General features: G+C 48.0%; 1 protein-coding gene across 6 annotated transcripts in view; it reads right to left on the bottom strand.

Moving 5' to 3' along the window:
• smarcc2 (SWI/SNF related BAF chromatin remodeling complex subunit C2) overlaps window positions 1–12,703 on the bottom strand; it is a 305,878-nt gene that overhangs the window by 169,511 nt on the left and 123,664 nt on the right. For all 6 annotated transcript variants that reach the window (XM_078208999.1, XM_078209004.1, XM_078209000.1 and 3 more), the window contains exons 17-19: window positions 11,521–11,674; window positions 11,125–11,241; window positions 10,266–10,328 (exon numbers count right to left, since the gene is read on the bottom strand). In XM_078208999.1, the coding sequence (XP_078065125.1) occupies window positions 10,266–10,328; window positions 11,125–11,241; window positions 11,521–11,674 (334 nt within the window). The remainder of the gene's footprint in view (window positions 1–10,265; window positions 10,329–11,124; window positions 11,242–11,520; window positions 11,675–12,703) is intronic.

Genomic DNA, 12,703 nt, shown 5'->3' with positions numbered 1-12,703 from the left:
GAATCTACCATGACTACTGAGTATAAAATGTGGAGATGCCGGCGTTGGACTGGGGTAAGCACAGTATGAAGTCTCACTTTAACCTGGTGTTGTGAGTCTTCATACTATAAAATGTGGCAGCTTTGACATGAATGTAGTGCTGCATTAGTGATTGACGTTAATCCACAGAATCTGCAAAGGAGTTACATTTTTACCATTGTCTGCAGAGGAATCCCGATACATAAAGGAGGCAAGGGGAGGCCAACTTTCTCTCAATCACTGTGACTGCTGTCATTGAGAACTCAAGACCACGGACTTGGGTTTGCAGATCAATAGTTATGCAGTTGGCATACCCACTGGGGACCAGGCTAGAGGAGGGTCTGACAAAGCTCTCACCCTGTCTGTTGTTATGTAAATCCTTTGAGGGCCTGGTTGGAGTGGGAGGACATGCAGAGAGTGGAACAAGGACTGGCAGTCAGAGAATAGCACCTCATGATCCGGTAATCAACCACTACAAAGAAAACACAGGAATGAAACCGGATGGACCTCGGCACTGGAAATGACAACGGCAAACTGACAGGGGACAGCACATGATAATCAGCAGAAGTTTTCCTTGTCCATCTTTGACCTGATGTCATGAGACTTCATGGGACCCAGAGTCAATGTTGAGGACTCCCAGGGCAACTCCTGACTATGTACCACTGCCGCCATCTCTGCTGGGTCTCTGTCCTGCTGGTGGGACAGGACATACTCAGGAATGGTGATGGTGGTGTCTGGGCCATTATCTGTAAGGTATGACTCCAGAAGTGTGACTATGTCAGGCTGTTGTTTGACTAGTCTGTGAGACAGCTCTCCAATTTTGGCACAAGGTGTGAGCATGGTGGACTTTGCAGGGTCGACAGGGCAGGGTTTGCCATTGTCATTTTCAGTGCCTAGATCCGTCCGGTTTCATTCCTGTGTTTTCTTTGTAGTGGTTGAATACAACAGAGTGTCTCGCTCAGTCATTTTAGAGGGCATTTAAGCATCAACCACATTGCTATGGGTCTGGAGTCACATGTAGGACGGCAGATTTCCTTCCCTAAAGGACATTCGTGAACCAGATGAGTTTTTACAACAATCGACAATGGTTTCATGGTCATCATGAGAATTTTAATTCAACATTTTTATTGAAATCAAATTGCATCATCTGCCGTGGCAGGATTTGAACCTGGGTCCCAGAGGATTACCCTGGGTCTCTGGATTATTAGTCCAATGACAATAACACTACACCACTACTTCCCCTTCAAGTAATTACATCAAGTAATTTAAATGTTGGCCTCAAAGTCTTGTTACAACTGTACGTGTTGGAGAGATTGTACCTTGAATCGTGCGGACAGTTTTGGTCTCCTTAGTTAAGGAACGATTTGCTTGAACTGGAGGCAGTTCAGAGAATTTTTGCCATCCCAGGCATCAGTCTGGTAAACCTTCACCGCCCGTGGCAAGCACATCCTTTCTTAGGTAAGCAGACTAAAACTGCACACACTACTCCAGGTGTGGTCTCACCAAGGCCCTGTATAGCTGCAGTTAAACATCCTTGCTCCTGTACTCAAGTCCTCTTGCAATGAAGGCAAACACACCATTTTCCTTCCTAACTGCTTGCTGTACCCACATGTGTGCCTTCAATGACTGGTGTACTAGGACACCCAGGTCCCTTTGTACATCCACACGTCCCAATATATCAATATTTAAATAATACTCTGCCGTTCTGCTTCTCCGTCTGAAGTGGATAACTTTACATTTATCTATGTAATACTGAATTTGCCATGTATTTACCCACTCATTCAACTTGTCTAAATCACCTTGAAGCCTCGCAACATCCTCCTCACATTCCACCAAGTTTCACGTCATTAGCAAACTTGGAAATATTACATTTGGTTCCCTCACCCAAATCACTGAAGTATATAGTGAATAGCTGGAGCCCAAGACCTGATCCCTACGGGACCCCAGTAGTCACTGCCTACCACTTAATAAAACCCACTTATTCATACTCTGTTTCTTGTCTGCTAACCAATTCTCAATCCATGTCAGTATATTACCTCCAATCCCATGCACCTCGTATGTGGGACTTTATCAAAAGCTTTCTGAAAATCGATGAGGAATGGTTGACAAGTTCGATGCTTAGAGAATGTTGTAAGGAGAGGTTGAAGAATCTTCTCTACTTCCCAGCTACAGTAGAAATTGAAGTCAACCTATTCCGCCATGAGGTAGTCTTTATTGAAGAAACTTTGGACTACAGGAGGAGATTGTAGGTCTTTCACAGGATGCACCAACAATGACTGTGACCACCCAGGAGATGAGATTCTAGACCTTAATTTGCCCTTTCAGGAAAGGGTGCAAGAGAACAAAGTCATCACAGAGGCAGATGATCTATCAGAAGAAGAGGTCCTGGACCTGACTACACTCTTTGACTCCACTACCAGTGATCATGAAGATGTTGGTGTTTCTTTTGAGGAGGACCATTCTTTTGTTGAAGGTAGTGAAGAGATGAATTTGTCTACTTATTCCACTGATGACGTGCATCAACAATTGCAAACTGCCAGCAAAAGGCTATCCAAGGAGAATGAGACGCTCAACTCTAAACTGGATCAGACCAATCATGAAAGTTCAGAGGTACAAATCTGTACAAATGTAAGCTGGAGCCTGCATGTGGATCTCATGGGAAAGCCATGGAAACACGCAAGCTCTCTCTCAGCAAAGAAGCAGAGGCCAAAACTCCACAGTTCCTACAGCTGAAGAGCACCTTTAGAAAAACTTACCAATGGAGCTTTACAATAATAAAATTAAGCAAGAGTTTGGGAAGTCGAACTACCTAAAGGAGAACACTGAACTAAATTCCCAGCTGTTAGACACACAGCACTACCAAGCCAGAGAGAAAGATTAGAAATAGTGCAACAAAAGTAACCTATTGCAAGACATATTGCAATACAGGAGTGCGTAAATGCTGTAACGCATCTATAGAAACTGCAACAGCATCAGACAGAAGTATTTGCTTCAGAACAACCATCTGAAGTAGTACTGATACTCGCTGTCCTTCCTGTTACTACTGAGACTCTTGAAGGAATAACCCCCAATGCTGATATTGAATTTTCATGTAAGTCTGCAGACCAGAGTACTCTGCAGGAACCTCCTATGGATCCCATTCCTGAAGTTTATTCCATTGTTGATGGAGAAATCCTACTTTTTCTATTTGATCCCAAGATCTCATAGCAGTGGAGCAACCTCACGCTGAGTAAGTGTGGAAATGGTACCACTGGCTCTCGAAAGTGAAATCCCTACCCTAAGAGAAGTAGGGAAGTCCTCTCCTCCTCGTATGCAGTTGCCTTCAGGACATTCTGCGTTTTCTTTTCGTCTACCAGATTCCTTCCTGGCATAGGTATTGAATGTGTCTCTTGTCATCACGACAGCGCTGAACGATACAGCTGCAAAGTCCTTCACAGGAGGCCATAGTGCTTCATTTTCTTAAGCGGTGTTTTCACCTTTCCTCGGTGTACAATGTGAAAGATGATGAGAGAGAAAAATTTCAGTTTGTTGTCCTCCTTTTGAGGGGTTGTGATAGTTTGCGTCATGGAGGGTTCTATCTTGAATGAGTTTCTCCTTGATTAGTCTTCACTGCATTTACATTCAGGTCATCATAATAATCACAGCCCGGGAGCCAGCTGTCGTAAGACACTGCTATCCCACATTGCCAATGTGTTTACTTTCCAAGCAGAAGATAAGGGAACGCATACGTCTCCCAAGAGAGCCAAGAACACAGTTGGGGATTGGCGCCTGTGGCAAAAGTGATTTGTAGGTTGGGGAAGGGTTGAACAGAAGTTGAATGGAAACTGTAAATACTTTGTGGGAAGAGTGATCTTAGGAGATGCAGAGTGAAGGTTATCTCTAATAATAGCTACTGAGCATGTGTGAAAGGAGCTGATACTCACAGAGAAGATTATGACCACATAGGTTCTCCGAGGGCAGCTATATATTACTTCTGTTTAAACTTTGTCAATACTTAGTATGAAACTAAATGATTTTTGAACAAAAACCATAGCCTCTGTTAAGATCTCTTGCAGACTAAGAAGCTCACAAATCCGCAGGCAAACCCAAAGAGGGGGCACAGTTTCAGAATAAGGGGTCTCCTATTTAAGACGGAGAGGATGAGGAACTTACCAACATATGGAATTGGAAAAGTAGGCCATTCGGCCCTTCAAGCCTGCTCCACCATTCAATACAATCATGGCCAATCTCTTTGTTTTGAATTCTACATTCCCATCTACCCCCAGTAACTTTTGATTCCCTTGCCTAACAAGAATCTATCGACCTCCACCTTAAAAATATTCAATGACCCTGCTTCCACCATCTTCTGAGGCAGAGTTCCAAAGTCACACAGCCCTCAGAGAAAATTTCTCTGTCCTGAAAGGTGACCGTGAATTTTAAAAGAGTGTCCCCTAGTTCTGGACTGAGACAAGAGAATTGTAGAATCCCTACAGTGCAGAAGGAGGCCATCTGGCCCATCGAGTCTTCATTGACAACAGTCCCACCCAGGCCCTATCACCGTAACCCCACGTATTTAGCCTGCTCGTCCCCCTGACACTGAGGGGCAATTTACCATGGCCAATCACCCAACCTGTACATCTTTGGACACTTAGGGCGCGATTTTACCATTGCATCGCGCCCATTTTCGGGCGTGAAAATGTGGTAAAGTCGGGTGTGAGGCCATTAACGCGATCCGGGCCCGCGTCCACGCAGATTGTCACTTTACCGAGACCCGGGAATGGCCACGATCCGATTCGCGCCTGAAATGGGCACAACAGCGATTTAAATGCATTTGCATGCATTTCAATTGAATTAATGAACTGCCCGCCCAACTTTATCAGCATTTCCCCCTTTACCACCGCGTTCGCCAATCCGGAATCGCGGCAAAATGGACCTGCTGAATAAGTCTGTTTCGGGCGCTCCAGCTGCTGAAGAAGTGAGTTCAGAGCTTCCAACGGCTCTCTGACTCAGATCCGGGGGGGGGGGGGGGGGGGGGGGGAGGAGGAGGAGGCTGGTCACATCATTCTCTGGTTGGGGGGTGGGAGGAGGGAGGCCTGATCGTTGTCTGGTGGGGGGGGGAGGGGAAGGAGGGCAGATTGTTGTCTGGTGGGGGGGTGGGGAGAGAGGAGGAGGCGGGTCAGATGTACCTCTGGGGGGTAGGAGGGAGAGGAGTGAGGCCAGATCATTCTCTGGGAGGGGGGGGTGGGGGGGTCGCGGCGACAAGGTGAGTGAGACCAGATCATTCTCGGGGGGCGGGGGGGTTGGGGAGGGTAAGATGTACCTCTGGTAAGGGGGGGGGGGGGAAAGAGGAGAGGCCCAATCGCTCACTGGTTGGGAGGGGGGGGGGTGGCCAGATGGATCTGTGGTGGGGAGGGTGGGTGGCGGCGGAGGGCTCCACTGCCACTCTGCGGGCGATCGGTGGGGGGGAAGGGGGCAGAGGGTCACAATCGGTCTGGGTAGCGGGGGGGAGGGGGGGGTTGATAAGCGGGACAGTGATGTCTGTGGGGGCCATCGTTCCCGCTTTTCGGTCCCGGGCCGTTTTATCTGCTTTCTGCGGCCCGGGAGCGATCTGACACACGTGCGATTTTCAAATTCTTTTTAACTGCGCATGCGCTGAACTGCTCCGATCGCTTCAGGTGCGCTAAGCCCTGCCCACAGCGCGATTGGGACTTGCAAATTTTTTTTTCAGGCTAAGTGCGTTTGGGGGCACCTGAAAGCAGATTTCCAAGTCGGATCTGAATTGTGCCCAGATTCAGCACTTAGAATCAAAATGGTAAAATCAGGCCCTAAGGGGCAATTTAGCGTGGCCAATCCACCTAACCTACACATCTTTGGACACTCAGGGACAATTTAGCACGGCCAATCCACCTAACCTACACATCTTTGGACACTCAGGGACAATTTAGCACGGCCAATCCACCTAACCTACATATCCTTGGACACTCGGGGACAATTTAGCATGGCCAATCCACCTAACCCGCACATCTTTGGACACTAGGGGACAATTTAGCATGGCCAATCCACCGAACCTACAAATCTTTGGACACTCAGGGACAATTTAGCACGGCCAATCCACCTAACCTACACATCTTTGGACACTAGGGGACAATTTAGCATGGCCAATCCACCTAACCTACACATCTTTGGACACTCAGGGACAATTTAGCATGGCCAATCCACCTAACCGGCACATCTTTGGACACTAGGGGACAATTTAGCATGGCCAATCCACCTAACCTACACATCTTTGGACACTAAGGGGCAATTTAGCATGGCCAATCCACCTAACCTACACATCTTTGGACACTAAGGGACAATTTAGCATGGCCAATCCACCTAACCCGCACATCTTTGGACACTGAGGGACAATTTAGCATGGCCAATCCCCTTAATCTACAGATCTTTGGACACTAAGGGACAATTTAGCATGGCCAATCCACCTAACCTACACATCTTTGGGCACTAAGGGACAATTTAGCATGGCCAATCCACCTAACCTACACATCTTTGGGCACTCAGGGACAATTTGGCATGGCCAATCCACCTAACCTGCACATCTTAGGACACTAAGGGGCAATTTAGCATGGCCAATCCACCTAACCTGCACATCTTTGGACACTAAGGGGCAATTTAGCATGGCCAATCCACCTAACCTGCACATCTTAGGACACTAAGGGGCAATTTAGCATGGCCAATCCACCTAACCTGCACATCTTAGGACACTAAGGGGCAATTTAGCATGGCCAATCCACCTAACCTGCACATCTTAGGACACTAAGGGGCAATTTAGCATGGCCAATCCACCTAACCTGCACATCTTAGGACACTAAGGGGCAATTTAGCATGGCCAATCCACCTAACCTGCACATCTTAGGACACTAAGGGGCAATTTAGCATGGCCAATCCACCTAACCTGCACATCTTAGGACACGAAGGGGCAATTTAGCATGGCCAATCCACCTAACCTACACATCTTTGTAACATCCTTTCCATGTAAGAATTAAAATCAGGGGATATTCTTCTTGCATTGCCATTGGGTGGCACAGTGGTTAGCACTGTTGCCTCACAGCACCAGGGACCCGGGTTCAATTCCCGGCTTGGGTCACTATCTGTTTGAAGTCTGCACATTCTCCCCGTGTCTGCATGGGTTTCCTCCGGGTGGCCCGGTTCCCTCCCACAGTCCAAAGATGTGTGGGTTCAGTGGATTGGCCGTGCTAAATTGCCCCTTAGTGTCGGAAGGACTACCTAGGGTAAATACATGGGGTTATGGGGATAGGGCCTGTGTGGGATTGTGGTCGGTGCAGACTTGATGGGCCGAATGGCCTCCTTCTGCACTGTAGGATTCTATGATTCTATGTTCATCTTGTCCAGACCATTCAGGATCTTATAAACTTCAATCAAATCACTCCTCACTCTTCTAAACTCCAGTGTAAACAAGTCCATTCTGTCCAACCTTTGCTCATTCCAGGTATCAATCTAATAAATCTTTCTGAACCACCTTTCTTCTCTCAGAGGGCTGTTAATGTTTGGAATTCTTTACCCCAGCTAACAGTGGAGGCTGGGACACTCAATATATTCAAGGCTGAGATGAACAGATTGTTGATCGACAGGGGAGTCAAGAATTATGGGGGGGGGGGCAGACAGGAAAGTGGAGCTAAGGCATGATGTTGAATGGTGGAGCAGGCGGGAGTGGGTGAATGGTGGAGCAGGCGTGAGTGGGTGAATGGTGGAGCAGGCGGGAGTGGGTGAATGGTGGAGCAGGCGGGAGTGGGTGAATGGTGGAGCAGGCGGGAGTGGGTGAATGGTGGAGCAGGCGGGAGTGGGTGAATGGTGGAGCAGGCGGGAGTGGGTGAATGGTGGAGCAGGCGGGAGTGGGTGAATGGTGGAGCAGGCGGGAGTGGGTGAATGGTGGAGCAGGCGTGAGTGGGTGAATGGTGGAGCAGGCGTGAGTGGGTGAATGGTGGAGCAGGCGGGAGTGGGTGAATGGTGGAGCAGGCGGGAGTGGGTGAATGGTGGAGCAGGCGGGAGTGGGTGAATGGTGGAGCAGGCGGGAGTGGGTGAATGGTGGAGCAGGCGGGAGTGGGTGAATGGTGGAGCAGGCGAGAGTGGGTGAATGGTGGAGCAGGCGGGAGTGGGTGAATGGTGGAGCAGGCGTGAGTGGGTGAATGGTGGAGCAGGCGTGAGTGGGTGAATGGTGGAGCAGGCGGGAGTGGGTGAATGGTGGAGCAGGCGGGAGTGGGTGAATGGTGGAGCAGGCGGGAGTGGGTGAATGGTGGAGCAGGCGGGAGTGGGTGAATGGTGGAGCAGGCGGGAGTGGGTGAATGGCCTCCTCCTGATACCATTTCTTATGTTAAAATATAAAGACCATTTCTTTGATCAGAGTGAGTAGTCAAAGGTATTTTGCAATCCTGTGATCAAGTTATTGAGCACAAATGAAGTCTGTGACACTAAACCCACTCCTTGTCCACTTGCTGCAGGCATTAAGTCCTGCTTTCTCTTTTCAATCTTTAGTTGGTCAGATTTTTCTGGTCCTTGCTGACTCTCCAGTACCATTTATGAATATAATGGGAATGTGCAATTGCAAAACAGCAGGCCGGTCTGTAAATTACCAGCCCTGAAAAAACTGAAGACTCGAACGTGGCAGAGAATTTAGAGGGTCAAAGGTTGCCCAGGTGCACCCCCCGCACCACCACAAGCCCACCTTACAGAATGACTAAACTCTGCAAAGTTCACCAATATAAATCAAAATGCTTGTTGCACAGTTTGAGTACCTGCCACTATGTTACTGTCACTCTTGGTTCAGAACACCAGAAGGTGACCCAATAGGTTGATCCTGCATTATTTGTGTTCAGCTATCTGCAGGGAGTTGAGTGGAAAAGCAGGCACTTTCACAAGAACAGCAGCAAAAGTGCTCAGTCCAACATGCACTGCTGATTTGAGGACGAGTAGAGAGGAGCATCCCAACAACCTGTATTTTGAGGTACAACACATGAGACAGGATGTGGTGAGTGGACCCTACTTGGGAGGATTGGGTTCTCAAAGTGCTCCACCCCTCAGGGACTTCCTCACCTTATGTCTGGGTCTGTTGTAGCCCAACCACTTGCTATCATGAGTCGGCAACCTCATTCTTATTGCATTCTGTGACAAAGAGGATGGGTACCAGAGGACAAACTGGGCGGACCTTAAATCTCTCTTTGCTGAGAATTTCCGATATATGAACCAGGCAAGAGTGGAAGGACTGATGTCACCATCAGTGGCAAATGGGATTCAATCTGGATAAGTGTGAGGTGATGCACTTGGGCGGGACAAACAAGACAAAGGAATACATGATGAATGGCAGGACTCTGAGAAACACCGAGGATCAGACAGACCTTGGTGTGAATGTACACCGGTTCCTTAGGGTAGCAGGACAGGTAGATAAAGTGGTTAAGAAGGAACATGGTATATTTACCTTTATTAGCCGAGGCAAAGAGTCTAAGAGCAGCAAAGTTACCGCTGGAACTATATAATACATTGGTTCGGCCACAGCTCGAGTACAGTGTGTAGTTCTGGAATCCACATTATAGGAGGGAGATGGCAGCATTGGAAAGGGTGCAGAGGGGATTTACCAGGATGTTTCCTGGGCTGGAGAGCTTTAGTTATGAAGAGATATTGGATAGACTGGGGTTGTTTTTCTTGGAGCAGAGGGGACTGAGGAGGGACATGATTGAGATGGAGAAAATTATGAGGGAGATAGAGTAGGCATGAAGAAACTTTTCCCCTTGGTGGAGGGATCAGTGACCAGAGATTTAAGGTCAGGGGCAGGAGGTTTACAGGGGATGTGAGGAAAAACTTTTTGAACCCAGAGGGTGGTGGGAGTCTGGGACGCACTGCCTGAAAGGATGGTGGAGGCAGAGACCCTCACAACATTGAAGAAGTATTTAGATATACACTTGCGATGCCAACACATACAAGGCTATGGGCCAAGTGCTGGGAAATGGGATTAGAAGTTATGTAGTTTACCTTTGACTGGCACAGATGCGATGGGCCAAAGGGTCTTTTTCTGTGCTGTAGACTTCTATGACTATGACATTGACTGGTGGGAGGGGAGGGTGGGGGAAGTCAAAGCCTATGGTCATAGAGTAAGGAGCAGAGAATACCAATCAAGCACCAGTGTTTTGTGGCCTGACTTTACCGGTTTCTGTGGTAGCTTGTACAGCCTGCCTGGAATTTGAATCTCATGTTCTTACCTCCAGCAGTAAAAGGGTCTCCTGCTCCGTCCACTCTCGGGTCGCACTCGCAGCCGCTTTACTCTGGGAGAGAAGAATGTAGACGTGAAATCAAAGCAATGTCTTCCTGAGGGAATGATGGTTCAATTTATACAGCGTCACCAATTTAGCCCAGAGCAATTCAAAATAATGAGCTACTTTGAAACCACTGATCTATCATAGAATCTCTACAGTGCAGAAGGAGGCCATTCGGCCCACTGACTCTGCACCAACTCCTCGACGGAACATCTGACCAACACCCACCACCCCCACCACCCCCCCCACCCCACCCCCTTAACCGCACAGATGTATCCCACTAATCCCCCGAACCTACACATCCTAGGACGTGAAAGTGAATTGTACACGGAAAGATCCCACAAACAGTGCTGGCTCAGTGATGTATTTTTGGCAGCGCTGTATGAGACAGAAATGTTGGATACGCACTGGAAAAACCCCAGCTCCTCTTCCAAAAGGTAGAGGTAGTCATGATGGGCTGAATGGCTTCCACCTGAGCTGGAACTTGCATGGTGCTGGGAAACATGCCATGTGAGACAACACTCAACTTACCCTGCACAGACACTAGACAAAGTGTTCATTCTTTACAAACAGCACAGCAAGCCATCTTTTGTTAAGACCCCATCCAGAGGGTGCTTTCATCAAATGAGACCCAACTGAACGACCAATTCAATTCATTTAACAGAGAAGAATCATGATCGCACTTCGAATAGATAAAGGCCCGCTTAAGCCGGGAAGCTCTCCTCCCCTCTTGCACGTCAGATGTATCACGTCACAGGTGGTTAGAAGCCATAAGCCTGGAGTCAAGTCTGAAACCCTGTCTTACCTTCGAAGGAACATTTTTCTTAGCGTACATATCAGTGCGTAGTCCAAAGTTCTGCATGTCTGCTGCCTTCTCTTTATTCTTATCGGGGAAATTAAGCATTTGCTGGGATGAAGATGTCTGTCAAAAGTTGAATTTATTAGTGCAAAGGTTCATTACCCTCAGTTTTGTAAAAATAATGCTTGTCTGGAATATAACTACACTTTGACCTCTTGCCAATCTCATTCAGAGAACAGCCATCGGGGGAGCTAGAGGCACTTTGGTCTTAAATTAATACGTGGCTCTTTCTGCATCATTTATGTAATACAGTGCTAACAGAATGTGCACTATACACAAAATTCATCTCAGTTTATACATCCGAGAGACTTTGCTGCATATAGAGTAGCTTGTGAAACAAACCTGTGGAGCTTTGGGCTGAAGAGGCACCAGGCCAGAAGGTGTGTCAGCGAGCACATGGAAATGTGACGTTGGGGGAGGACCCATGGGTGTCGGTCGGCTCTCTGCATCCACTTGGTAATTAATGAGTCCCCATTGCTCGAGAAAAGCGTGCACCCTGCCGACAACCAAGAAACATCACGAGAAAATAGGAACAGGATACTCATTTATTGTGGCCCTCTGTGCAACCACAAACATGGGTATAATTTAAAACACAAACATCTTGCATGATGAAGCTTACATACAACTCAGTCATAGGGAGAACTACTGGAAAGAAAACACACTGTGTCGCTGCAGGTTAACATGGAAAAATGGGCTGGCACAGTGGTTAGCACTGCTGCCTCACAGCACCAGGGACCCAGGTTCGATTCCCGGCTTGAGTCACTGTCTGTGTGGAGTTTGCACGTTCTCCCCGTGTCTGCGTGGGTTTCCTCCGGGTGCTCCAGTTTCCTCCCACAGTCAAAAAAATGTGCAGGTTAAGTGGATTGGCTGTGCTAAATTACCCGAGTGTTCAACGATGAGGGCGATTAGCAGGGTAAATATGTGGCGTTACAGGGATCGGGCCTGGGTGGGATGCTCTGTTAGAGAGTCACTGCAGACTCGATTGTACGGATTCTGTGGGAAGCTGGTGAGTCGACAGGGTAGCAATTTCAGGTTTTGACAAGGAAAGAAGGGAGTTCCAGGATTGTTATTGGACATCAGTCAGTCCATGTGGTGTAGGTACACCCACAGTGCTGTTAGGGAGGGAGTTCCAGGATTGTTATTGGACAGTCAGTCAGTCCATGTGGTGCAGGTACACCCACAGTGCTGGGAGGGAGGGAGTTCCAGGATTGTTATTGGACATCAGTCAGTCCATGTGGTGTAGGTACACCCACAGTGCTGTTAGGGAGGCAGTTCCAGGATTGTTATTGGACATCAGTCAGTCCATGTGGTGTAGGTACACCCACAATGCTGTTAGGGAGGGAGTTCCAGGATTGTTATTGGACATCAGTCAGTCCATGTGGTGTAGGTACACCCACAGTGCTGTTAGGGAGGGAGTTCCAGGAATGTTGTTCGACATCAGTCAGTCCATGTAAATGTCAATGGTAAATGTGAGGTCATCCATAATAATGGACTATTATTTAAATGGTAAAAAATTGCAGCATGC

This window comes from Mustelus asterias (assembly GCF_964213995.1).
Source record: "Mustelus asterias chromosome X unlocalized genomic scaffold, sMusAst1.hap1.1 SUPER_X_unloc_5, whole genome shotgun sequence".
In the NCBI taxonomy this organism is placed as follows: Eukaryota; Metazoa; Chordata; class Chondrichthyes; order Carcharhiniformes; family Triakidae; genus Mustelus; species Mustelus asterias.
The sequence above is the reverse complement of the archived record's forward strand: the minus strand, read 5'-3'. Positions and strand labels throughout refer to the sequence as shown.